Here is a 26,500-nt window from a genome sequence, read left to right as displayed (position 1 = left end):
CCCCTTCTCTTTCCTTTCCCCTCTCAGTTTCCTACTCCGTCCCTCGTCTCTGGGTCCCAGCAATGGGTCCCTCTGCTGCCGGGTCCCAGCAATGACTCCTTTTGCAGCCTGTTGAGAGACCTTTGCACCGCGGGTGTGGGAAGGGCTCAGGAAAGACCGGGCCGGCCGTCTCTCTGACCTCTTATGCTCCTCCTGGCCTACTTCCCTTCCTCTGGCTCCTGGGGACTGGGACACCCCACAGGGCTGTTTCCTCCTGGTGGTCCAGACCCCTCCCCCCCACCCGCTCCTCCAGACAGGCCCACAATACCACTCGCCCCTGCTTCTCCAGGCCCCTGGGACAGAGCCGGTGCCTCTCCCTGGAGACTGGTCCCTCGGGCCAGCATGCTCCGTGGACAGCACCCTTTCTCCTCTTCTTGCTGGGCAGCGACGCCAGGCCCCAGCTGAGGAGAGGCCTCCTGGAGATTTGGGGCCCGGCTTGGGTCTCCTGGGGGTGGGAGTGGGGCGCTGGGGTGGGGGGGGGCACCTCCATCTGTGCCGGTGGCAGCCGGCCAGGCCGGGCAGGGAGGTGCCGCCTGCGGCTCTCCCAGGGAAATGTGATTTCCCCGAGTGAAGCGGACTGTGCAGTGTGGAAATTGGCTCTTTTCTGAGCGAGCGGCTGTGGCGGAGTCTGCGGGCTGGGCCGCGGGAAGCCGCGCTGGCCCCTGGGGTGCGCTGGGAGCAGCCATGTGCTGAGAACTCATTAGGGATAAATCAAAGCAGCACCAGCATGGAGCCAACACCCCCCCCCCCCGCCTCCCCACGGTGCCCCAGACCCCCACTGCCCCTCCTCCTCCCCAGCCAAGCACCTCTCGGGTCAGAGAGCCGGCCACGCACCATAGTCAGACACAGGCCCTGAAGTCCAGGAGCCAGACCTGTGCACTTACAAATAAATGTTTGTTTGTTTCATGTTGGTTTGCTTTTTTGGGGGTGGGGTGGGGGGATTCATTGGTAGCAAGCTGAACTGACAAGAGAGGCCTTGCTAGAGCCTGAACTGGGAGCTCACCTTCCGGCCAACTCATCTTCCCTCCACCCTCTGGCTGCCTTTCCACACCCTGCCCCAGCCTCCCGGGCGCCAGAGGGGAGGCCCAGCTGTGGGCCACATTGGTTCCCCGACACGTACCCCTGGAGAGGTGAGAGGCCCAACCCACCCACCTGATCCCAGGGGCCTCCCTGTGCAGAGCACAGTGTCCAGGAGGGTGGATTCGGTCTGAACGGGAACGTGACCCCCCACCCAAGGTGAGGGCAGGGGAAGAAGGAAGCAGGCCTCCTGCCAATCCAGGGGCTGGGCTGTGGGGATCACTGGGGCTGCTCCTTACTGTCCTCATAACGAGCCTGGCCACACGTCATCCCTTTGTTCCAGGTCCCCCTGTTAAAGAGCCAGGGCCTGGACCTGTCACCCTCCCCGCTAATGCCCGGGGGGAGTGTGTGTGGGGGGGTGATTCCTCAGCTGTGAAATGCCAGGCGCAGGCCAGGATGTCGCCTGGGTCAGCGCGAGGCAGTGCAGCCTCATCCGACTGGTTCAGGCGTGAAGCCCTCTTTCTCCCAAATTGCCCAGGTAACTTTCCGCTAGACCGGAGGCGAGAACCGCATTCCCACGTTTGGAATCCGGTCTCTGGGGGGGGGGGGGGGGGGGGGCTAGGGTCCCGCCTCAGCGGCTGAGCCACGCCAGGCTGGGGCCCGCACCCAGCTCACAGGCCACAGCCATGCGGGCTGGCACCAGAAGCCCCCTTCACACCTCGGAAGTTTGTAAGCCGCCCACTGTGTGCCAGGCCCTATGATGGGTGCTCGGGAGGAAACAAGATGAGTCCAGTTGAGTTACAGCCCCCACAAACAACAACCCAAACAACACGAAACCCCTCGGAGCTCAGACAGGAGACCTTCGTGAACGTCACCTAGAGAGCAAGGTGGGGAGGCAGTGACAGGCGTAAGAGGAGCGACATAAAGTGCTGCCGGGGTCAGGTGATGCTCCCAAAGCCCCTTTGTCCCGGGCCTTTCTCTGCCCCTCCTGTCCCCTCCAAACAGCAGCCACCAGGAACCAACGCAGACCCGACACCTGAGCCTCAGCCAGGCACTCTCCCTGGAGAAGGCTTCTGTCCCTGTGTTTCTGTGTCGCAGGGCGGGCGGCTGGACCCAGCACCCTGTCACCCACTGCTCCCATGGAGGCCGGGCCCGGCCGGGCACTCTGACAGGAGCCTGCACCGAAGGCCTGGGCTTTGCTCAGAGCGTCTCTGCTCCGCGGCCGGCGGGGAGGAGGGGTGGTGTCCGGGGCCTGACACAGACCAGCAGCTGCCCTTCCCTGTGTGATCATGGCTGTGCCCCTTCGCCTACCTGCCCAGCCATTTGACCTCAGACCCAAGGAGCTGGAGGGAAGAAAGGGGGAGGAGGGTCCTGGGTGGACAGCGGGAGAGAGGCCAGGAGGGGAGACCGACATGGAGGCTGAGGCCCCCCTGGCTGTGAGCTTTCGGTCTTGCCTCCTCCTCCAAAAGCTGCGGCTCAGGGTGGGGACAGGATGCAGGCCTTGGGGACAGGCCTCACCTCCCAGGTCCCTTCCTCCATCTCCATGTCCTCCAGCTCTGCGTGGAGGATAGAGGATAGAGGGAGGCCTGGGGCTGCAACACGGAGGGGAGCAGGTGCCTCCCCGGCAGCCGGCCAGGGTGGGAGCTGGGGGTGGGCCAGGTCCCAGCTAAGGCTCAGGGCCTATCTGAGCATGTCGCCCGCTAAGGAGGAGCTGAGCTGGGGGAGGGGAGGGCGGGGAGGTGAATAAATAATAGGAAATAAAACTTCATGAAGCAGAAAATAAAAGGCAGATTATACAGATGTGGCAATTTGAAGGATCATTGCCTCTGTCCTCTTTTTAACTGCTGCATCTGGAGTTTTGAAGCGGCTTATCCTCTCCCTCCCTCTGCCAGGTCCCCGCCTGGCTGGAGGCCCCCACGGGGCCAAGGCACGCTTGGGGACAGCACCTCCAACGGCTCGGCTGCTGGCATCTCCTGCTTCCAGGACACACTGCCAGGCCCCGGACAAGCCACCCGCTGTGTAGGAAGCTGTGTGCAGGGCTGGGCAGCAGGTGGGAGGTGGGCTGGGTGGACCCCCCGTGAGTGTGTTTGTGAGGGAGGGGCACGACTCAGAGAGAGCAGAGTGGGGGCGAGGACAGGGTTGGTTGTGGGCAGTGTGGACAGGCCAGGGAGGATGGAAAGCAGCCTAGAGGGTCGGGAACAGGGTGAGGGTTTGGGGTGGGAGGAGAAAGGGTGCCCCTGGCTAAGGGGGTGGATGAGGCTTAGCTGGACCGGGGTGCCTAGGCCTCTGCATCTTCATGCAGGCAGCTCCTTTCTCATCTTCATCAGAATTCATTTGTTAAGCCCCAATTTGACACTCTGCCAGGTGCTATATAAACAGACATGGTCCTTGCCCTTAAGGAATTTCCAGCCTAAGACACACACACACACTGACATTTTGTTTGTCTTATTTTAAATATTAATGTATTCCCCACCTTGTTCCAGAGGGTGAGACAGCCCACAGGAAACGCACATCGTGAGTCAGGTAGGAAGAAGCAGCACAGCGCGGGTACCTCAGGAAACGGGGGGGAGTGGTCAGGAGGCGGGCAGCCCGGCGGAGCTGGACCTGGGCCTCCAGCCTCTCGGTGGCCGGGTAAAGGGGCTGCCAGGCACTTACCCAGTTCATCTGCTGGGCGCGGGAGTCATTGCTTCTCTGTGCCTGTCCCTCCCGACCCTGTCCCGTCACCCCAGATAGGGACAGAGAGACCAGAGACCACCTTGTGCCCGACACCGAGGTGAGGAGAGGCTGGCCTGGCCCCAGCTCCTGGCCATCCTGGTGTGCCGTCTTTCAAAGCAGTGAGCAAACCACTGCAGAACCATTCATATGCACAGGGCTCAGGAGCAGACAATGCCAAGGTCAGACTGAGGTCTGATAAGTAACGTCTGTACAGAAACGGACCATTTCCGGGCGGATTTGTTGAGGGGCCACATCCCGCAGGCATTAGAACTCCAGCTCGGACCTTCAGAGCAAAGATGGGGTGAAGGCTGCGATTAGGAGAGTCCCAGAAGTTCCCCAAGGGCCTGCAGGCAGCCAGACTTGTGGAAGGGCTGAGTTCAGGGGTGGGAGGACCAGGAGGAGGAGAGACAGAAGACAAACAGGCAGGTAGAACCAGGAGCACCGGGGCGCCACACCTGAGGGAGGACAGACTTGAGGCTCACATTTTCCACCCTCGATGGGGCCCGGGGGATGCCAGGCTGCCTGTGCCCTCCTCGGAAGCTCCGCTCTCCTGGGAGCAGAGGGGGGGAAGGGGGCTGTGGATGCAGTATGACAGAACAGCTGGGAGCAGGGCTCAAGCAGGCTGTCTGCGGGAGGTGGCACTGGCGACAGTGGCTTCTCCTCTTCCCGCTCCTCATAAACTTACAGTCTCTCCACAGCTGGCCCAGTCCCATCCTTTGGGAGTTTGCCTCCACCCTGCCCCACTCCCATCTCAGAAGATGGCTTCTGATGACCCGAAGCTCCTGACTTTACTGATGGGCTCAGAGACGGGCCATGGCCCAGGGCAGGCTGCTCAGAGGAACGCTCCAAGGAGCAGCTATTGTCTGTGCTAGATCTGCACAGGAGGGGGATGCCGCTGAGCCATTTTGGCTCCAGGAGGCTACCCCTGCCTCCTCCGCCTGGGAGATGGAGCCAGGGAGATGGAGCCACCTCACCTGCCCTGAGCACAGGTCATCTAGTTATTGAAGCCAGTCGATGCCCTTTCCCGCTAAAGTGCGTCTGAGTTGAGATGTGCGATTTGCAGCATCCAGGCAGGAGGAGCCGTGTGCAAAGGCCTAGCCTCGAGGAGGACTCACACGTCTGAGGCAGAGCCTGAGCCTGAGCCCAGAGGAGGGGCAGGTCCGTGGGTGAGGCAGCGAGGCTGGGCACTAATGGCTAACCTGCCCCACGCCCTCCTGTGCCAGGCATTGTTCTCAGATGCCGACGTGCATCACCTCACCGAATCCTCCAGGACCCCGTGAGGTAAGCAGTGTTATTAGCCTGTTTTATGGGGAAGCAGATGGAGCGCAGGAGCTAAGCAACTGGACCCCGGTCAGGCACAGGGACAGCGAGCACTCGCTCCCGGGCAGTCGGCTCCAGGGCCTTGCCCAACGGTCACTGAGAGGGAAGGCGGAGGAAGGTTGAGAAGGCCGTGGCCTTGATGATTGAGGGTCCTCTGGGTGCTCTCTTGGGTGGTGGCGTTTAGGGAGGGGCAGGTGGAAGCCTCTCAGCGAGTTGTGGCTGGGAGGGAGCCAGGAGCCAGGGGAGGGAGGGAAACGGCTAGAAAGACCATCTTTTTCTTCGCGAAGGGGAGACTTGAAGGTGTTTGCAAGGCCAGATGGTAAAGGGGGTGGAGATTAGGCCCAAGGAGCAGCCAGGACCCTGAGGGAGACAGTTCATGGTGACGGGAGGAGCCGGTGGGCTGTGTGTGGGCTCAGGGGAGGGATCAGCTCAGGAACGCAGAGAGCACTTCTCACTACTGAGACGGAGGAGGAAGGGACAGGTGAAGGTGTGAGGGACAGGTGAAGGTGTGAGGGACAGGTGAAGGTGTGAGGGACAGGTGAAGGTGTGAGCCACAGTTGATGGTGAAGGATGCAGCACCCAGAAGAGCTGGAGGCACAGGTGGGAGGAGCCATGAGAGAGAGCAGGCAGTCTGGACACCTGTAAGTCCCTGGGAGCACCTGGGGGCAGGGAGAACAAGGGAGGAGGAGGGCCAGGTGTGGGATCACCACCTTGTCCCAGGTTCCAGGCTGCTGCCCCCCACCCCTTCATTTTTTAAATTTATTGTGGCTTACAGCAGCGTTGCACTAATAGCAAGAGCATCTCCAGGCCACGTTCGGACCCTGCCAGTTGGCCTTACTTGCTCGAGTCGTTTTGTCCTCTGAAAGCAAGGCTCCTAGGCTGTTTCCAAGCCCTGCACGTCCCTCTTCCGCTGGAAAGCCACACTCCTGAGCTTCTGGTGAGGTCCTTGGGGATCTGGCCTCGGGCCTCTCTTACATTGTGCCTTCCTCAACCTGCCTGCCCCACCCTCCAGCCCAGCTCCTTCCAACCCCGACGCACCCCACTTGTCTCCCTCTGACTCTGAGCCCCCGGAGGAAAACCCCAGGCCAAGGCCGTGGGACCTTTTATTCTTCCGCGGTGCCTGGCAAACCACAGACAGAGGATGTCAGCAGAAAGCCAGACCTGGCTGATGCTGAGACAGGAAGAGTCCAGTCCCACCCGGGTCAGGACAGCTCAGGGCCCTGGAGCCTGAGCTCCCCTGGATGGGAAGGAGGACTCAGACCCACTCTGCCAGCTTGCAGCACCCAGCTCGTCTCAGGGGGAGGACAGGCGGGGTGGCGAGAAGGTCAAATGTAGGCTGGAGGATCCGACCTGCCCCACACCGGGACTGGGCTTGTTCTCACTTTCCTAGGTCACCTGGGACACTTCTGTGGGGGGCTCTAGGCCAGCGGCCGCCAGCCTTTCGGACCTCACGGACCACCAGTTGGTGACCGCTGCTCTAGGCTGTCCCCATAAAGGTCCAGAAAAAATGTTCCTCTCATCTGCAGGACGATGTCAAAGTCCCTACCCTTTGTGTGGGGGAGACAGGTTTGGATGTGGGAGACCTGGCCCGAGCCACTCCTGGTTCTGTAGATGGCAGGACAGGCTGGCTTCCTGCCATCCGTGAGCCCAGGGCTGCAGCAAGCACCTGGGCCCAGAAGCCAGGAAGATGCAAGCCCGCCCCCCAGTGGCCACCCACCATAACTGCAGCCCAACAGCCCAGTCTCCACCCGCCAGGCCTCTGGCATGAGTAGCCTGGCAACACGGGCCAGGACCTGGGCACCAGCCCCTGGATCCACAGGCCTCACGTGCCCAAGTGAAAGGAGGTGCCAGTTCTTCATGAGCAAAGAAGCATTGAGTGTTATACACATGCGCACAGGCAGACACCCTCTGCCTTTCATTCTTGTTTTAGAATAAGGATCCGCGTCCAGTCAGGTCAAATACCTCATCCAAGGCCATCAGGCTCAGTGCCAGTTCTGGCCCTAGTCATGTCCACCTGAAACCAGGCTTCCACCTCCATAACATGGGTTGACTGGACTCTGCATCCTGTTACCTGTGTCGTATGTCAGAGCGACCCAGGGCCTAGGGGTGGCTAGGTCCACGCCCTGGAACCAACCCTACTGGGCCCAAACCCTGGGGGCGGGTGGGACGGTGTCGTCAGCTCACTGCATAGAGAGATGAGTGTCTCCATGCCGACCGCTGGGAACCAGAGCAGCACCGTCCCCTCCGGGAGGTCAGGGACATGGTCCATTCATTTTTAGCTCCTTAGCACTGACCCATGAAAAGTGGTCGATATTATTTGTGAAGTGAATAAATGAACGAGTGGGTGAATAAACGATTCTGAGGTCCCCTCCAGTTTGATAGTAAATGTGTGCCTCCTGCACACAAGCACACAATGCTCTACACACATGAACAGACACACACACACATGCACAGACATGCATCCACACAGACACACAAACACACCTGCAGACAGGCATACACATGCAGACACACAGACACACATGCACAGACATGCATAAACACAGATACACATGCAGACACACATACATACTCATAGATGTGCATATGCCCACAGGGCAGAGGGGATACAGCCTGACAGAGAACAGGTGACCCAGCTGCCCAACCCTCCCCCCTCACACACTCGTGCACACCTTTCTTCATTGGCCTGTATTTATTGCACACCCATTGGGTGCATGGCTCAGCCCCTGGCCCTGGTCAGAAACCTCTCGTGGCCCCCCAGGGCCAGCCCAGCTTGGGGGAGTTCCAGGCCACAGGGCTGGTTACAAGCATGGATGGGAGGGGGAGGCCCAGCAGGAAGGTGGAGAGGCAGTGCGTCAGCCAGCAGGCAGCAGGCAGGCAGCAGAGGCCCCTCTTGGCGGGCAGCCTGTGGGCACACTTGGCTGAACAGAGACAATGGTGGCTGCTCCCCCAGCCCAGCCTCCTTCCCACTGGCACAGCCTCAGATCCGTGGGTGTCCAGAGCCCTCCCCAGCCCCTGCCCCACCCTGAGAACAGACCCAGCCAAAAGTAGCCAGAGGACAGCTCTAGTGGACATAAAGGGAGGGCAGGGGCCCAGAGGGGCCTGGTGCCCCTGGGGAATGGAGCTTTAAGGGCTGGGGTGTGGGGAGGGGGTCCAGGCCTCCACCATGACTCTCAACCCTTCCACAGCGGCAGCTCCTGCCAGGAGAGCCCCAGGGGCTGTGTCACCACCTCTTCCTCAGCCTCCCCAGGGATCTGAGCCTCTTTCCTGGCGCTGGGGACACAAAGGCCCCTTGTTCAGGGCTCCCCAGAGCCCTGGAGCCCCCACCGCTTTGGGGCCATTGGCTCTGCTCTGTTGATTAGCAATTGGGCATGGAGGTGGGGCGCTCTCATTGGCCCTGGTGCAGGGCCGACTGTAGGGATGAGGAGACAAAGGTGCAGTCCCCAGAGCCAGCCTCCGGGAGCCCTGCCACCTGCCTACCTTCAAGGCCCTGCCCCTGACAGCGGCCCCACCCTGAGCAGGGTCTGGGCAACGGGAGGCTTGGGGGGGGGGGGGTCTTCCCGGGCCTCTCCCAGCAGCAGGTCACCTGATTCCCAAAACAAGACTATTCCCGGGGCCTGACCGACCGCCCAGAGGCCTCGGCTGCCCCAGGCTCTCTCCTGGAAGCTCAGGGACCATCTGCTCTGCTTCCCCGACAAGCGCTGAGCTGCCCCAGGCCCAGGAAAAGGGGCCGTTCTGGATTTTGGAGGAGGGAAGAGTGACATGGGATAAACTCTGGGAGTGGAGACAAATCTTTGGTCTCTCTCCGCCCTCGGGAGTGGCCAGGGACCAGGGTGGCTGAGGACCTGACTCGGGGCAGAGCAGGGCAGAGCAGTACTCCGGCAGGCTCAGAGAGAGCTGTCCCTCAGCAGAGCAGGGTCCTCCCCTCCATCCCACAGGGTTGCATCCCAGGTCCGCCCCAGAGCAGGGGCCAAAGTCTGTGAGTGACGCTTCACAGCTGATGGCGGTTCCGCTTGGGGATAATCTTCCGGTAGGTTCTGCGCTCTGAGATGTTGCGCTTCACCTTGGCGGTGGTGGGGGCCTCGTCCTGGTGCAGGGAGGGGCTGGAGTGGGACTTCTTCAGGCTGGGCTTGGGCTCCTGGGGGCCTGCGGCTTCCCTCCCCAGCTGCTCCTCCCACAGGTCCAGGTCATCCGAGGGGCAGTGCAGACGGGTCATCAGCAGCTGCACGTACATCTCATAGCGGGTTTTCTGCAACACACAGGCACCCCCACCTTAAGCACCGCCTGGCTCCAGGTAGGGAGGAGGCTGGAATCACGGGGGACGGGCAGATAACATGTGTATGAAGCTGTGGCAATAAAAACTGCTGCAGAGAGAGGGCTGGACCCACAGCTAGCGCCTGTGTTGTACCTATAACCAGGCTTTGCAGAACACAGCAGTAGCGTGTTAGAGCCCGGCCACTATCTGGACAGTCTGACAGTAACACAGATCAGCCAGCCCTGTTCTAACGCCCAACAACATGCACTGTAACCAACATCTCCCAGACACGGAAAGGCCAGGACCGAGCAGGCCTGAGACCTGTGCAGTGCTGCACACGACGGCTCATGCCTGCGCTGAAACCTGGCTGAGTCTGAGCGGCGTGTTAACAACTGGCATCTGGGGAGCATGATGCTAACAGCCCTCGTCTGCTCACACTCTTAAGGACTCTGTAACCAGCACCTCCAGATCCGGTTTCCAGCTTGGTCAGTGCTTTCCCACCCTCCATCCCATGAGGCCGTCATCCCAGCCCTGGGGGTATGGGTGGGGCATCCCATGAGATCACTTCCTTGTCCCAGCCTGGGAGGTTGGGTGGGGCACCATCAGGACCCTGCTCGTGAAGGAGGCCAGGAGGGCTCCAGAGGGCTGGCGGCTGCCAAAGACCCCTCTGGTCTGTGGTGGGAGGTGCTGGAGCTCTGCAGGCCGACCTGGGACCTGTGGCCCACACCCGGGGCCTCTGGGAAATGGAGCGCTCACAGCCACGAGTGCAACAAAAAGCCAGAGGGCACCACCAGGAGGTGAGGGTGGGACAGCCAGCAGGTGACGCTGACCATTGCGTCTCTGGTCTCTGCCTCTGGATCACCTCTGACCCCTCTGTTGTCACACCGCCCCTCACCTGCCTGGCTGCTTAGGTTCTAGAACAGTGATGGCGAACCTATGACACGCGTGTCAGAGGTGACACGCGAACTCATTTTTTTGGTTGATTTTTCTTTGTTAAATGGCATTTAAATATATAAAATAAATGTCAAAAATATAAATCTTTGTTTTACTATGGTTGCAAATATCAAAAAATTTCTATATGTGACACGGCACCAGAGTTAAGTTAGGGTTTTTCAAAATGCTGGCACGCCGAGCTCAAAAGGTTCGCCATCACTGAACTAGAATGTGCACCAACGTCAGGCCAGAGCAGAGCTTGGGGTGGGGGTAGGGGGTTAAGACATTTCAGGTCGATCGTAGCGCTAATAAAAGTCATTCCTTCGTTAAGACTGGAGTAGCATCTACACTGATCAGGCTTGGGTGACTCATTTGCTCTCTCGATGCCTCAGTTCCCTCATCTGTAAAAGGAGGGTCATAGTCCCTGCCCCAGAGTTGTTAGGTAATTTAACAAGATAACCCGAGCAAGTAATACAAGCGCCACAAATACAGCCTATTATTAGGTAGGTGTTAGGGGAAATAATATAAAATAATTTTCCCTGCCAAATATACTCTCAGGAGAAAACAGTTATAAAAATAATGTCCCTTAATAGCGTTTCAGATAAGCGGCTGGTCCGTGATCCCAGAACAGGACACGCCCTGCGCAAGCCAGTGCAGACAGCACCTCGCCAGCCCAGAGCCACAGAGGAGCGAAGGCTGCAAGGCCGGACGCGGCCACCAGGGGGCGGACGGGGGCCGGCGGCTCACCTCGTGCTCCAGGTACTCCTTCCGCAGGCGGTATTCCTCCAGCTCCCGGCCGCGGCCCCGCCGCTCCGGTAAGTTCCTCTGCAGATCCAGCAGGTCGTCGGAGGCAGCGTCCAGGCAGTTCTCGTGGGACCGATGCTGCTCCTCCTAGTTGCGGGAGGCGGAGGGAGAAGCAATCCCGATCTCCCCCTCCTTCCTTCCGGGCCCAGGAGCGCAGCACCCGGCTCCCCGCCCACCCACCCCTCAGGTCCCAGAGCCAGGTGTGCAGCTTCAGCAGCAGCCCTCCTCCTCCCGGGGCCAGGTGCGCAGCCCCGGCCCCCATCTCCGCTCTAGTCTTCCAGTGCGCGCACCCCCCACACCCCCTGCCGCACCCGCCTCTCCCCGAGGCCGTACCAGGGAGCTCTGGGCAGGGCCCACGGGCAGGATGGGCCGCACGAATCGCCGCTGGGAGCCCACCGCGGCCGGGAAGGGCGGCGCTGAGTGCGTGGCGGCGGCCAGGTTGATGCGCGCGATCCAGGAACTCATCTCCTTGGCAGTGCTGAGGGCAGAGAGGCGGCGGGTCCCCAGGGGTCCCCAGGGCCTCCGAGTCTGTCCTGTCGCTTACCCCCGCCCCCAGCTCCGGTGTTCTCCCGGCAGGGCAGTCCAGCATCTCAGGACTGGAGCCCCAAGAAGCCAGAAGCCCTGTGGCTAGCAGAGTGGCAGACCTCCGCGGGTGCATTTTCCCTTCACCAAAGAGGAAAATTCGGACGGCAACAGATTTTACATCAAATGCCCCCAAAATGATGTCATCGTTACCCCGGAGTCCTCTGTTCAAACCTGGGAGGCTGACCTGGGCTGACAGGGCAGAGCTGCTCCCTGGCCAAGTGGGCCGTGGGCAGGCGTGGCTGCAGGAGCCCGCCTTGGGGTGCAGTCAGAGCCCCTCAGCAGGGCGCCTGAGGTCTGCTGTCCAGGTGGCAGCCCCATCAGGGAGGGCCACAGCCCTCAGAGGAGCAGGGCTCAGGGGACAGGAAGAGGGGCCTTCTGCTTGTCTCCCACCCAGACTCACGGTGCCTGGAAGAGGTAGAGGCGCCAGTCGGCAGTCCGCAGCTGGAAGACGTGTGGCTTCTTGGTGTAATGGGTGGCCGGCGTGGCCAGCGAGTGGTGCACCCCCACGGGCTCGTCCACCATCTGCCCCACCAAATTCTCCCCCTCAGGGCCGTGGTCCTCTCCCTGCCATGGCACAGCGGCTCAGGAAAGAGGTTTTCAGTAGCGGCCCCCCACCATTCTGGGCCTTCCCCTGTCCCCCCCCCTGCCCTCCCCCCCCCACCCGAGTGTGGACACCCTGCCTACCTTCAGGAAGTAGAGGACCATCCCTCGGAGCAAGGTGTGGAGCATCTTCCAGCCACGCTTGCCCCATGGCGCTGCCCAGGAGCGGAACGCACAGGTGAGTGGGGGCACCCCACCCAGATACCCACAGACACGCCCAGGCCCCCGCTTTTCACCCCTCACACCAGCTCCAGCCCCCAGCCCCAGGTGCACAGAATCACTCAGACACACAAAACACAGTCACAAACAGGCGTGGGCCACGTCCTACACACAGGCAGTCACCGTGGAAACCCAAACAGATGAGAACTATTGACAGACAACAAATTCGACAGGCCATCCCCTCTCCAGACACAAGCACAGCCCCAGCTCAGACACCCTTCAGGGCCCTGCGGACGACCTCAACTTCATGGGCCCTTCCCGAGAGGCACGGGGCGGGAGCCCGTGGGCAGGAGAGGGCCTGCTCCCTGTGGTCACCGCCGTGCACGGGCCTGTGGGATGCTGGTGCCCTGGCTGCTGGTGCCCTCGTCATGCTGGTGCCCTGCTCTACAGCTCCAGCCACCTGGGCATGAGGCCCAACTGCAGACCCGGGTGATGCTGCGCCCAGTGCGTTTCCCAGCGTCCTCTCTCACACCCGCCATGTTTGGAACAAACTATGTCTGCTCCTTCCTCATGAGGGACACCCTCTGCCCAGCTTCAGATACCCAGACCTTCCGAGGTTCGGCTCAGATTCATCATTTCCCAGGAGCCTGAACCCGTTGTCTCCCACATCCACCCCAAAACAGAACCCCAAGCCTCGCCCCCGCCATGGCCCATCCTTGATCTAGCCCTTCCTACAGTCACACACCGGCGGGCTTGTCTGGCTTCTGCCTCAGCACGGGGCTCAGGGGCAGGAATAGCGGATCCCTCCTGGGTCTGCCACCCACCCCCCAGCTGTGCCTCACACAGTCACTGTCGAGGCAGTTACCCTGCGCACACGTCAGCACGTGTCCCTGAGCCGAGCCCCCCGCCCCCCACAGACAGAGGCCCCGCACAGCAGCCGGCACCCACTCTTCTTGCCGTCCACGTCGTGATGCATCTTCCGAGCCAGGATGCCCTGCTTGTAGGTGGGCCCCGTGGGGTCCAGGGCCGGCTGGAGGAAGGGGCTGCTCATCTTGCCGCCGAGTGGTGAGGACCGGGCCTTCTCGGGTCTGGCTGCGTCGTCTTCGTCCCTGAACAGAGAGAAGCAGGCTGAGGTGCTGACTGGGCCCCCCACCCTTTCTCTCTCACTGGGGAGCCACATCTCAGGACACCCCAGAAGAAATCTTTCAAAGCCAACCCATCTGTTCTGTCTTCCACAAGCCCCACCCACCCCCACCCCTGGCTCCTCCAGGTGTTACCCGCCCTCAGGTGGGCTGGGGAGGGGAAGGATGGGGAGGGAAGGGAGGAGTGTGGGGAGGGAAGGTCACTTACACGGCCCACTCCAGCTTCTCACTCCGGATAGACCAGTACAGGGCCTGGAACAGAGGCACACGGTGGTCAGGGAGCCTCAGGCTGCGAGGCCCAAACTCCGTCGGGCAGAAGTAGGGGGGGGGGTGTGCTGCAGCCTGCCTCTTCCACCCAACACAGCTGCCGCCCTTCCGTGAATGGGAAGGAGCTCATCTGTGCACGCACACACGCATGCCGTCCATGGGGCATTTGCCATGTGCCACACATCGTGCTGTCCTAGTCTCTGCCTGAGCTCAGCGAGGCCTGAACTCCTTCTCTCCAAAGGACTCGTCCACATACCATCCTGCACGGAGGGGGCTGCCAGAGCAGGGCCGGCCGACTGATGGGGCCAATGACTACAGTGAATGAATGAATGAGGTGCTGAGCTGTCACATGATGTAACAGGCTATTCACATAGATGCATCCTGCCAGCTTTGTGTAGTCCTGGGCACACCTGCAGGTGCCTGGCACCTAATAAGTGCTCAAGAAATGCTGCGATTGCTAACGAGCACACTGCGTGCCAGGCACTGTGTGAGCTCCCGACTCACTTGATGTCGTTGTGACAACAATACTTCAGTGGTTCGACCCCAGGAGGAACCCAAGTTGGCCACGTGTTATACTGTCCAAGACAAGAATTCAAACGCCGGAGCACTGGCTCTAGACTGTCTCTTTTTGAAGTTTTGCCTCTTTTCACTTAGAGAAGGAAAAAACAGTGCTTCTCTGATTTCACAGGCCTCAGAATCGAGCTTTGTAACCATTTCGGGGGCTCCAGCCCCAGAAGTCTGGTCCAGGAGGCCCGGGGCGGGGCTGGGCGTTTGCACGAGCTAAGAAATCCCCCGGTGACACTGCAGGCAGTCAAGGGGCCCTGTCCTTGCCGGGATATCTGGGTGAAGCCAGGCCCCGAGCGCAGCATCCCCTGGGGACCAGGAGCCCGGCTCAGGCCCTGGGAGGGAGGGAGCCTTCCGTGGGCAGCCCTGGCAGCGCACCTTCAGCAGCTCCTTGGGGAAGTTCCCGCCGTCCTGCAGGCCGTTCAGGTTGCTTATGAATTCCTGGCAGCTCATGCTCTTCCCAATGTTCTGCGGCAAGGAGAGAAGCAGCGGGACAGCTGGCACCCCCACCAAGAGGAAGCGCCCGGCCAGCCACCCTGGACCCTTCTCCAGTTCCCCAGGGTCCTTCCTGGCCCCTCCTAGGCCTCCGGTCCCACAGACGCTCTCCCCACCTGCTCACCTGGCCGTGCAGGTCCGTGTTCAGGAGCATGATGGCGCACGTCAAGGTGTGCACAGAATCTGTCCCAGGGAGGTGAGTGGAGAGAAAGTGCTGGGACCGGACTCGGCTCTCCCTCTGCCCACACTGGGCAGGGCACCCCCAAGTGCTTCTGGTTCTCCACAGCCCCCAAGCACACCCACCCGCTGGCACCGGGGAACTCCTGAGCAGGGAACTCCCGAGCAGGCTCCCTCCGCCTGGGGCACCGGAGCCCTGCCCACCTACCTACTGAGGAGAAGAGCCCGGGGTTGCAGTGGTGGAAGCGCCTGGAGAACTGGAACAGGACTCGCTCCCGCTCCTGGGTCTCCCCGCTGAGCACCAGCGCCTGGAGGAAGCTCCTGGAGGAGGCCCGGATCAGGACAGGCCCGGGCTGGACAGCAGGCCCCGGGCTCGGGCAGGGTCTGCCCGGCCACCCCTCCTCCCCAGGGAGGGCCCAGGCGTTACCGAAGGGCCCGGTCCAGGCTCTGGCCACCGAACTGGAAGAAGGACAGGTACTCCTGAGCCACAGCCCTGCTGAAGTCATTGCTGTGGAGGGAAGTGGAGATCATGTCTGGGTGGAGGAGGGGGCAGGAGGCACAGGCGCAGGGGGAACCCCAGGTCTGCACACATCCCAGGGCCTGGGAATTGGGACTGGGGGCCCCAAGCAAGGCAAAGGCCCAGCCAGCCGGACCCTGGGACCCAAGAGGGCAAGGGACAGCCAGGGTCTGATCTGTAGCGGCCCCCACCTCATGCTGGGTGGCAGGGCCACACGTGATCAGGGCTGGGAGGCAAAGTGGACAATCCAATGGCTCTAAGCTGGGTCCAGTGTGTGGAGAAGGGGTGACACCAGTGTGACAGGAAGAGGAAGGCTTGGACAGGGGAGGGGTACAACCAGGACAGGACAATGGGGTGAGAGGGCAGCAATGGGCTGAAGGGTTGGGGAGGGGTGGGTGGTGGAGCAAGCCTGCCCGCCTCACCCAAGGGAAGGGCCCTCGCTCAGGCTGAGCCCCTTACTTCTTCCGCAGGTGCACGGCCACCTCGGACTTCCGGAAACCCTCCAGGCGATAGAGGCGGGAGGCCAGGTCCCAGGCCTGCTTGTCCGTCCTGACGCCGTTGGCCAGCTTGTCTGCAGCCTGCAGCCCCTGGCTCTCCTCTGGGGACTTGCCTTGGGGCACGGGGCTCTCAGGAAGCCTGCAAAAGGTCATCCGTGTCCTCACTCTCACGTGGATGGGCACACATGGGTTCTGGGTCAGGTCCTGCAGGAGCCCTCAGCACGCCTGCCCCTCCCACACCCTCCAGCTCCAGCTTCCACGGCCAGACCTGCGACCGGCCAGACCTGCGACCGAGGAAGGTGCTTGGATGAGGCAAGAAGAGGAAGCCAGACTGGCTTCGGGGTGGCGAAGGCGGGGCATCGGCCTGCGCTGTCTCTCCCTGGTGCCGGGGAAGGCCTTCCCGTGGAGACAGGACAAGATGGTGGCCTGGCACGAGTGAGTGCCGGCCGGCCACCCCACCGACTCAGTCTGACACGCAGTGGTCACCAGTCCCACCTCCACCCGACGCTTCGGTTGCCCTGGCAACAGCACCACCCCGCCCTGGTATCGTCATTATCTGAATGCTCGCTATCCAAGCTGCCACAGTGAGGGATTGTGCAGGGAAGCAGAACTCATCCTAACATGAGAATCTCACTGATAAGGGCCCTCTCACCAAGGAATGGGCTCCGTGTCTGCTGGGAACTTCTTACAAGGTCCTGACGCTCAGACACACCCAACAGGGCAGGGCAAACAGAATACAAACCAACTGAAAAGTAAAGTAACGAATCTGGCAAAAACTCGCAGGCTTTGATGAAGTCGGGGAAGGTGATGCGGGAAGATGCCAGGAACCACACGGAAAGCCACTGACCGAGAAGCCGGGAGAGTTAGTCCGGCGAACATTGAAGAGCAGGAAGTGAAACAGACACACTTGTCCCATCTACAGACAACTACCTCTATGGATGATCAGCAGACGAAGCCCTAAAATACTTTACCAAAATGACCCTGTCAGTTGGTGCTCTTCCTAAAATGGTATCGGGACGGAGAGACACTTGGGAGGGAAAACCCCCCTCTGCAAATATAAATTGCCACGGATTGTACACCTTCAAGAGTGATTTGTATCTTAACAGAGCTGTTACTAAAATGAAATAAGCCTCGGTGATCTCACTGTGAAAGTTGAGTGTGAATGAAAGATAGCTATGGGGCCAGCAAGCTCGTGCCAGGAAAATTAAACCTCTGCTATTGTGTTCAATATAAGACTCAATATGTGTATTTATGGAATCTTTAGTAAGAAAGGCCCCGATTAACCCTTTCATTATTTACTCCAGAAGTACGGTTCTCATTTGAGATGGGTCTCCTTGATTTCTTTTGGGCTGAAGTAACTGGTTTTGGGAGAGGGTCCCTCTCTGTCTAGATTTTGAGCCCCGGTGATGGCCCAGCCTCTGCATCTCCAAGGACAGTGGAGTGGCCAGGTGCCCGAGGAGGAGGGCTCTGTGATCTGATAGGATGACTATGTGATGTGATAGGATGAGCTATGTGATCTGATAGGATGGGCTCTGTGATCTGATAGGATGGGCTCTGTGATCTGATAGAAGGGGCTCTGTGATCTGATAGAAGGGGCTCTGTGATCTGATAGGAGGGGCTCTGTGATCTGATAGGATGGGCTCTGTGATCTGATAGGATGGGCTCTGTGATCTGATAGGATGAGCTCTGTGATGTGATTGGATGGGCTCTGTGATCTGATAGGAGGGGCTCTGTGATCTGATAGAAGGGGCTCTGTGATCTGATAGAAGGGGCTCTGTGATCTGATAGAAGGGGCTCTGTGATCTGATAGGAGGGGCTCTGTGAGCTGATAGGATGAGCTATGTGATGTGATAGGATGAGCTATGTGATGTGATAGGATGGGCTCTGTGATGTGATAGGATGGGCTCTGTGATCTGATAGAAGGGGCTCTGTGATCTGATAGAAGGGGCTCTGTGATCTGATAGGATGGGCTCTGTGATCTGATAGGATGGGCTCTGTGATCTGATAGAAGGGGCTCTGTGATCTGATAGAAGGGGCTCTGTGATCTGATAGGAGGGGCTCTGTGATCTGATAGGATGGGCTCTGTGATCTGATAGGATGGGCTCTGTGATCTGATAGGATGAGCTCTGTGATGTGATTGGATGGGCTCTGTGATCTGATAGGAGGGGCTCTGTGATCTGATAGAAGGGGCTCTGTGATCTGATAGAAGGGGCTCTGTGATCTGATAGAAGGGGCTCTGTGATCTGATAGGAGGGGCTCTGTGAGCTGATAGGATGAGCTATGTGATGTGATAGGATGAGCTATGTGATGTGATAGGATGGGCTCTGTGATGTGATAGGATGGGCTCTGTGATCTGATAGAAGGGGCTCTGTGATCTGATAGAAGGGGCTCTGTGATCTGATAGGAGGGGCTCTGTGAGCTGATAGGATGAGCTATGTGATGTGATAGGATGAGCTATGTGATGTGATAGGATGGGCTCTGTGATGTGATAGGATGGGCTCTGTGATCTCATAGGATGGGCTCTGAGTCACATGTAGGGGCACAGGGATGGGAGTGCGGTTGACCCTGCAGGCAGTGCAGCTTCAGGTCCACTGAAGGTGGACTGCACCACCACTGCTTCCTCCTGGCCTCTCCAACATGACCTCTCCGTCACCCAGCATCTGGAGGGGCAGAACGAGGCTGGCTTCCCACCTGGCCTGTTCCCACCTCTGGCCTTAGTTCTGGGTTACTCCAGCTGCTCTGAGCCCCCAGACCTCTTCCCTTGGTCCCAGGAAAGCCCGCCGTGGTGCTCCGGCTCCCCTGAGATCTGAGCCAGCTCCCGGGCCCAGGCTCCTACGTTAACTTCTCCCAGATGCCTCCGCAGAGTCAAAGCCTGTGCAACCCCACGTCCCGTGCTCTGGCCTCCCACGCCCACACCTACCTGGCGTGGCTCCCATCTCTCGGGGCACATGGGCCTGGCTAGGTTTCCTGGACACTCGCCCTTCCTGCTGTCCAGCCTTGGACAGGCTCTGGCTCAGATCCCACCCCATGTGTATGACTGTCTGCTCTTTGGTGTCCGATGCTTCCAAACCTGCCCTGTCTTCCTCAGAGCCCTGCTGGTGCCAGGCACACGATCCCGGCTAAACTGACAGGAGCGCCAAATCCCTGCGTGCGCCGCTCCCGCTCCCAGACCAGGACCCCCGGACGCGCCCTTGGAGGAGCCGCTGTCAGCCCGCACTTACCCTCCCGTGGAAGCCAGGTGAGCATCGGGCTGGACAGCTCCACTGTGGGCAGTGCCCGCAGGGCCCTCACTCTTCTCCTCCCCTGGGTCTGGGGCCTCGGGGGCCTCCTCTGTCTCTGAGGACCGTGGCTGTGCCACCTGCGTCTCCAGGCGGGCCAGGCGGGAAGCGTCTAGTGTCCACGTGGGGAAGGCGCTGCTGGGGTGGCAGCGCTGGGGCTGCGGGCTGCCTTCCCAGGAGGATGAGGACACGGGGCTGGGCCTGGGCCCGAGGCCTCTGCTCTCAGACTCAGGGCTGCTGGGCTCCGGCGAAGAGGCTGGGCCCCACCAGGGGCGGGGGGCAGGGGTGCAGGGAGCAGACTCCTGGGGACACTCGGCATCTCTGTCACCTGCGGGCGAGCGGAGTGAGCTGGCAGCGGGCGAGCAGCAGGCTGGGGGCCCGGGGCCTGGCAGAGCACACAGCCCTCGGCCTCCTCCCCGGGCACCCTCCCTGGGCTCCTCCCTGCCGCTGGCAGCACGTCCAGTCCCTCCTCCGGGCGGCGTCCTCCCACGTGCAGGGCACAGGGCTCCCGGGATCCCAGCCCCAAGGCAGCCAGGCTCGGGCAGGTGAACCACTAGGACCCAGGCCTGGAAACCGGGGTCTCCCATACATTTCCTCAGTGAGGGGAGTACGTAAACCCATGGTCCTGATGATGTCACAGGTCTATCTAACAGGGTACAAGGGGGCCCTCATAACACCCACGGATCCAAGAATGACCTTTCAGATGGCAGAGCCTCCCACCGCCCCACGTCCCGGGCCCCCCACTGGGTCTCACCTCTGTCCTGGGAGGTAAGAGGCACCTGGGGCCAGGAAGGGCCCTGCTCTGTCTGCCCGCCCTCAGGACGGGGCAGGGCCTGGTGAGAGGCACAGGGGATCCATGAGCCCTGGAGGCCCTGAGAATGGAAGGGGAGGGAGAAGGAGGAGAATGACTAACAGTGACACGCCCCGCCCTGCTGTGCTGGCCCACCCAGCGGGGATCCTGCGTCCCGGGGAGGACTCTGGAGGGGAGGACCCTAGGAGTGCTGGTGCTGAGCCCTGCGCAGAGCGGGGAGGGAGGCACAGGGAGGGAGGTACTTGCCGGAGGATGCACAGGATGGGTGGCAGGGCTGGGGTCAGATCTGACATGCCCTGTGTCCCAGGTCAGTGCCTTGTCCACAGAGGATGCTGCAGGGCCAAGGCCGCCTGCCAGCGAAGTCTTAGGGGAGAAACGGAGAGGAGAGCGGTTTGACCCGGGGAAGCAACCCCCAGGGCATCCCATACCCTCCGAGCCCCAGGCCATGTCCACTGACTTGTTTTCTCGGCCCTTCCTCTCCCTTCCACAGTCCCCCCGGGGGCCCTGCCTCCCGCAGCACCAGCCCAAGGAGGGGCTGTGTAATGGGGAGGGCAATAGCCCCCAGGCGGCCACGGGCAGGGTCTGCCATGCCCGGTGGGAGCACCCTGCAAGCTCAAGGAGGACAGGGCCCCAGGCTTCCCTCGGTGACCCCCAGGGCCCCAGAGCCAGGAGGCCAGCCCACATGGGGGCAGGGGGCAGCCTGGGTGGGGGGATCCCCTCCCGGCAGCAGGCCTCCGCGGCTCTCTGGGTTCTGAGATGAGAGTCGCGGCCCTGCTCCGCCATCTGAAGCTTCCTTATCTCTTCAGCAGAGGCCGCCCTGGGAAAACTGTGCCCCTATTGTCTCCCACACTTGTCCCCAGAACTGTCCTCGCTGATAGCAAGCACGCTGCCACCTCCTGTGGGCCTGACCCGCTGACACTGGGCGGGAGGAGGAATGAGAGATGGTGAGCTAAAAGTAACAAAATGCTGCAGCCTGTAAGCAAAGAGAGGACGGCTGGACAGAACCCTCCTGGGGGCAGAGGGCGCCTTGCCGCTGACCCCTGCAGCTACGGCTGGGGCTGGGTGTGTTGGAGGCGGGAGGGAACAGTCTGAGGATGGGCAGGAACAGGCTGCACCTGGAGGGGCCGCCGGTCCCCCCACCCCCACCCTAACCCACCCCCCTGTGCCCAGCCACACCCCTGATGGAGACGTGGATGTAATGGGGCGGACGTTCAGTGGCCATGGCAGTATCTGTCCACTTTCCCATAATTCTAAAGGCCTCGCTGGTCCTGCCTTCCTGTCTTATTTCTCCAGGGTCCCCAAAGGCCCTGGCATGTGGAGAGTGTCTGGGCCTGGCGGCCACAGAGCAAGGCCTGTCCTTCTGTGTCCCAGGTCCGGCCCCCCACTTGGGTGGGTGCCCAGGGCCCAGCTTACCTCACTCCCTGCCCAGCAGGGAGGTGCTGTGGGAGCCTGTTGGGCGCTGTCCGGTTCGGCCCAGGAGAAGGAGTGTGTTTTGTAGGTGGGCACAGGGAACGGAGGGGTAGTGTGCCCGCTGGACTCAGCCGTGCTGTCCCCCGAATCTGGCTCATCGCCCAGCCCCCACGGCACCCTGCCCAGCAGGAGAGGAGGCTCCAGGGTCTGCGGGCTCTCAGGCCTCCCATCGTTGTCCTCGTCAGCACAGGAGTCGGGGTGCCCCCAGGAGAAGCGCTCTCTGGGAGCGCTGGTCTCTGAGCCAGGGCTTTCCAGGAAGAGGGGGTTGTCAAAGAACAGGCTCTCCTCTTCGGCACCCCACTCTGGGGAGGAGTCTGGCGTCCCCTTCCCGGGGGACACCTGGGTCTGGCTTTCTCCCTCAGGCCTGCTGCTGTCCTCCCCCGAGGGAGGGCTGGCGGGGGGACCCGGGTCCAGGGGGGCCGCCGGGCTGGAGGGAAACGGGGGGAGGTCAACAGGGGCCGTGGGGATGCAGGACCTCAGCTCGGCCCGGAGCCCCTCGGTCTTCTCCAGCTCCTCCTCCAGGTCCAGGACGCACATCTGGGCCTGCAGGATGCCCGCCCAGAACACCACCTGCGTGGATGAGGTGGGGTTCTGCTGAGGACCCCCCTGGGAAGACCCACTCCCCAGGCCCTCGGGCTCAGTCCTAGAGCCCCCGGCAGGAGCATCTCGCCTCCCCGTGGACTCAGAAGGGTTCGACGCCCAGGTCAGTTCCTGCAAAGGTCCAGGCGGGTCAGGACGGCCGCTCGTTTCCCTGGGCTGTACTCCTGGGTGGGGCTGCAGGTTGTCGCTCAAACAGACGTTGAGAAATTCCATGGGTTCTGGAGGTTCAGAGAGTGTGTTGTCATCCATCATCCACGGAGAGCAAGTGTGCAGGGGTCCTCAGCAGTGTCCACCGTCACAGTCCCATTGTGTGGATTAGGGGGCCTGCTGGCCAGGGGGGCAACGGAGATCCACTCTGCCCTGGAAATACCCAAAGCACAGCAGGTCAGCAAGGGGCTGCCAGCTCCTGTCTAGTGTGTCAGATGTACTTGGGGGTCCTGGCCATGTCCATGGCCGCGGCTGGGGTACACTGCCCTCCACAGCCCTCTGACCCCACCATCTCGGCCGCCTGCTCCAAAGACACCCATCTGTGGGCTGAAGGGGCCCCAGTAGCTTAGCTGAAAGAGATGGACTGGCTGAAGCAGATCCTCCTCTCAGGGATCTCGACCTGAGAGACGACCAGCAGCGGGAGATGGAAGTGCCTCAGAACAGCATGAAATTAGTGGCGAGCCAAAAGCAGCACGTGAGCCAAAGCAGGTGGCAGCCAGAGAAACACAGACCAGAGTCGAGGAAAACGGAACAGAATCTGTCACGGGAGAAGCAGGCACCTGGGAAAGAAGTCCACGGCCTTCCTCCCACTCCGGAGTCTCCTGTCTCTAGAACCTCGTCCTTTGCAAGACTGGCCGGCGGGGGCTGGTTTACGGCCGTCAGCTTGGCCAGGTGACGCCCTGGCCTGTGAGACTCGTCGCTGGACTGTCTCCGCCTCGTTCTGGCTCTCAGGAACGGAAAGGTTAAACACAGGCCCTATGACACCCAGTTCCCGGATGAAATGCGCCCCTGGCCTCGTCACATCTCTTCTTTTTCCTTTGCCTCAGACTCTTCTCCCAGGCGTCCTCATCCCTCCAAACCCCACACCTGCATCTGCACATGACCAGCCTCAGGGCCTGCCTGCGGCACCAGTGACGTCACACCTCCGCTGTCACGGGAGAACCCGCTTGACTGGAAGAGTTCACATGCCAGCAGCGGACGGAGATGGCGGGCAGGGTGAGGGAAGAGGGTGCTCTGCAAGTTTTTACAAGGAGTCCCACACCCATCTTTGCAAACATGTACTTATAAATAAGTACGCGTATGTACACAGAGCAGCCACGTAGGTCAACGTTAATTCTACACTTAGATCGAATCACTTCGGTGATCGCTGATGTTATGCTCTCTCCCATCTGTAAAGTTCGGGGTGGGGGTGTGGTTGTGCTTCAGGTCAAGCAGGTTAGAAACAACCTTAGTGTTGATTACGAAGTCCAGGACCCCCTGTGAGACTTGGGGCTGCAGAGCCTGGTGGGAGGGGTCTTGGCTCCAGCTGGCAATTCCATTTGGGGTCACAGCTGAGCATGGCAGGGCTGCCACATTTAGCAAATAAATATATAGGATACCCATTCCCAATATTTGATACATACTTGTACCAAAGAAGTATTCATTGTTTCTCTGAAGCATAGACATAACTGGGTTTCATCCGGCAACCCTGCCCCCCCACCCCCCCGGGGGGGTGCAAGGAACGTGTGGACCTCGCAACATGACCCACCGCACCTGCTTCACCATGAGCTCCTGGCAGCTACAGGAACCGGACAGCGGCCACATCTCTCTCCTTCTACTAATGGAGATGCTAAAGTGCCAAGTTCCAAAAACGTGCAGGGAGCTCAGGGGGGAAGGGTCTGTGCTCTCTTCAAAACCCTGCAGTCACAAAGCCCTGTGAGCAGTCACTCACTCTCTGCTCCCACTGTCAGAGCAAGGCTGTGGGCTGAGGTGTCACTCGGAGGTGTTTGTGAGAATGGGGAGGGAGGGATGACAGATGCTCAACAAACTCACTGGGGGCCTGGGAGCCTGAGCTGAGAGGAGATTCAGCATCACGTGACCTTCCGACCTGAGGGCCAGGCTGCCCTTGAGCCAACTGCACCTTCCTCCCAGGAAGCCAGGCAGCAGAGCTGTCCCTAGGTGCCAGCAGCCAACACGCTCATGTGCGTCCCTTTTTCCCAGGAGCAGCTGGACGGAGAGGAGACTGGGGGACCCTTCAGGCAATTGAGGGCTAAGAAATACCTACCTATTATCTATTACTACCAGTCTATCTATCTCTGTATTATCTATCATCTATCTATCTATCTATCTATCTATCTATCTATCTATCTATCTATCATCTATCATCTTTCTATCTGTCTGAGTCTCTATCTCTATCTCCCTCCCCGCCCCACCTTTTTTTTTCTTTTTTCAATTTCTCCTCCCTGAATGGAGGGGTGGAAGGACCTGAGGAAAGAGGTGACTTACAGCCACCAAGGCAGTCCCACCCATCCTGACCCAGCAAGGGTTAAGGATCCAGGGTCAAGGGGGGCGACCAGACTGTTCTGGGGGCAGGTGGCACCTCCCAGGCGGAGGCGTGCCTGGTCTCCTGCATCTAGAATCTTCTTGGTTTACTTTTTTATCCGCTCTTGGCGTTCAGTGAAATCTCTTGAAATAGCTCATCTCAGGTATCCTCAGAACAAAGGAGGGGGAAAGTCTGCCACACGTCTCACAAGGGGGGTTTGCCACCCCTAAGATACAGTGGCCCCTCATTTTCTAAGCTCCGTGAGGGCTCAGAAGTTCGAGGATAAGTTCTGGGAGAAGGATCCAGGAAAATGCTGACGCCCCAGAAGACAGCGAGGGGGGCGGGCACGGGTCCACTGCGGCCCGGCTTCGTCAGCTAAACTCACGTCAGGCAAGTCCCATCTCGAGGGGTCTCTGGAGGAGAACTGTGCCCGCTGATGGGCTGAGATGGGGACCAGGACACACACCCCCACTGCCGGTTCCACTCCACCTGGGTTCCACCTGCTTGGGTTCAGGCAGCTCCTTTGTGAAGCTGGGACAGGAGGGAACCCCGTCTGGGAGCTGAACTGTGCTTTTGAGGATTGCGCTTGCTTTTCTCCCCCTGGCTGGGCACACGGCTTACCCTCTGCCTGCAAGAGGCTGCAGACACCCTGCCCTGTGACAGTTGATGGCCTGAGCATCCTGCACGCCCACACCTGAGGCCCACAGACTGGACTCACACCCTAACGGCAGCTGACCAGCCACCGACTGGTCAGAAACGCCACCTGCTTCCTGGTCTGCAGAACGCGGAGATGAGAGGGAGGACGCTGCTCCACAGGCCTGTTACGGGACGGGAGCGGGTCAGCGCCAGTGCCGGGCCCTGCCTGCCCCTTTACTCTGCTGCGTGGAGGGTCCACTCAGAGAAGCGAAACACACCAACGGCCTCCCTCCCAGCGCAGCGGCCTGGTGGGCACCTCGCTCTCAGCGGCCTCCGAGCCAGCCAGCCCCGCATCTCCTCCTGGGCTCTGTGTCTCTTCTTTTAAGCTTCCAGTCAGCAAACATGCCTTCCTTTCACTGTGGAAGTTGTTTCCTTCCTATGGAAAAAGCAAAGGCTCCTGGCCTGTGCAGGGATTGAGGAAGTGCTGGGTGCTGTCCCTGTGCAGGAGCCGGGTCAGAAATGTCGGCCTCAGGGCGGGAGCCCAGGGTGAGCCCTCTGTCCGGAGCTGCAGGACTGACGCCCCTACCTGAACCTGGGGACCTAGCAGGCCAAGTTCAGGGGAGGCCCCACTTCCTGCCACACCAGGAGCCTTAATGCAAATGCGCAGGGAGGGAGAGGGGGAGGAGGGAGGCTCTGGGGGCCTGAGGACCCTGTGGTGGAGTCAGGGTCAAGGTCAGCCAGGACTCAGGCAGAGAAGAGGGATGATGGGGCAGAGAATGGGGCAGAGCACCAACAGGTCCCAGAGCAGCTGCAGCCCGGGGAAGGGCTAGGCGCACGGGGAGGGCTCAGGCCAGGCTGGGCTCCTCACCCCTCTGGGACGCCCCCCTCACTCCACAAACAGCTCAGCAGGCTCTGAGCCCCGAGCTGGGCAGCTCCTTGTTTGCACATGTCCAGGAGGTTAGGGCGACAGGCCCATTTGTGGCCCATCCTTCAAACCTGGCGAAGGCCCTGAGGGGACTAATCCTGGCCCCTGGCAGGGGGCCCTGCCCAGCTTTCAGCATCTCAGGCTCTAGAACCAGGTCCTGTGGGGGGGCGGGCCCTCCGAGGCTG

The 26,500-nt window shown here is 60.7% G+C and overlaps 1 protein-coding gene across 5 annotated transcripts in view; it reads right to left on the bottom strand.

The window, feature by feature from the left end:
* Positions 1 to 7,764: 7,764 nt before the first annotated feature.
* PSD4 (pleckstrin and Sec7 domain containing 4) overlaps positions 7,765 to 26,500 on the bottom strand; it is a 32,025-nt gene continuing 13,289 nt past the window's right edge. For 3 of the 5 annotated variants that reach the window (XM_059659199.1, XM_059659195.1, XM_059659196.1), the window contains 16 exons: positions 21,589 to 22,605; positions 20,422 to 20,538; positions 20,119 to 20,236; positions 19,308 to 19,692; positions 16,049 to 16,225; positions 15,500 to 15,580; positions 15,281 to 15,393; positions 15,020 to 15,078; positions 14,779 to 14,868; positions 13,778 to 13,821; positions 13,376 to 13,536; positions 12,353 to 12,423; positions 12,069 to 12,232; positions 11,417 to 11,561; positions 11,027 to 11,170; positions 7,765 to 9,340 (listed from right to left, as the gene is read on the bottom strand). In XM_059659199.1, the coding sequence (XP_059515182.1) occupies positions 9,083 to 9,340; positions 11,027 to 11,170; positions 11,417 to 11,561; positions 12,069 to 12,232; positions 12,353 to 12,423; positions 13,376 to 13,536; positions 13,778 to 13,821; positions 14,779 to 14,868; positions 15,020 to 15,078; positions 15,281 to 15,393; positions 15,500 to 15,580; positions 16,049 to 16,225; positions 19,308 to 19,692; positions 20,119 to 20,236; positions 20,422 to 20,538; positions 21,589 to 22,497 (3,036 nt within the window). In that variant the 5' untranslated portion in view covers positions 22,498 to 22,605 and the 3' untranslated portion in view covers positions 7,765 to 9,082. Of the gene's footprint in view, positions 9,341 to 11,026; positions 11,171 to 11,416; positions 11,562 to 12,068; positions 12,233 to 12,352; positions 12,424 to 13,375; positions 13,537 to 13,777; positions 13,822 to 14,778; positions 14,869 to 15,019; positions 15,079 to 15,280; positions 15,394 to 15,499; positions 15,581 to 16,048; positions 16,226 to 19,307; positions 19,693 to 20,118; positions 20,237 to 20,421; positions 20,539 to 21,588; positions 22,606 to 23,319; positions 23,467 to 23,985; positions 24,113 to 26,500 lie in introns of those variants that run through there. The other 2 variants (XM_059659197.1, XM_059659200.1) reach the window with 2 other exon arrangements.

Source organism: Myotis daubentonii, chromosome 12, assembly GCF_963259705.1.
Source record: "Myotis daubentonii chromosome 12, mMyoDau2.1, whole genome shotgun sequence".
In the NCBI taxonomy this organism is placed as follows: Eukaryota; Metazoa; Chordata; class Mammalia; order Chiroptera; family Vespertilionidae; genus Myotis; species Myotis daubentonii.
Note: the sequence above shows the minus strand (reverse complement) of the source record. Positions and strands in the feature narration are given on the sequence as shown.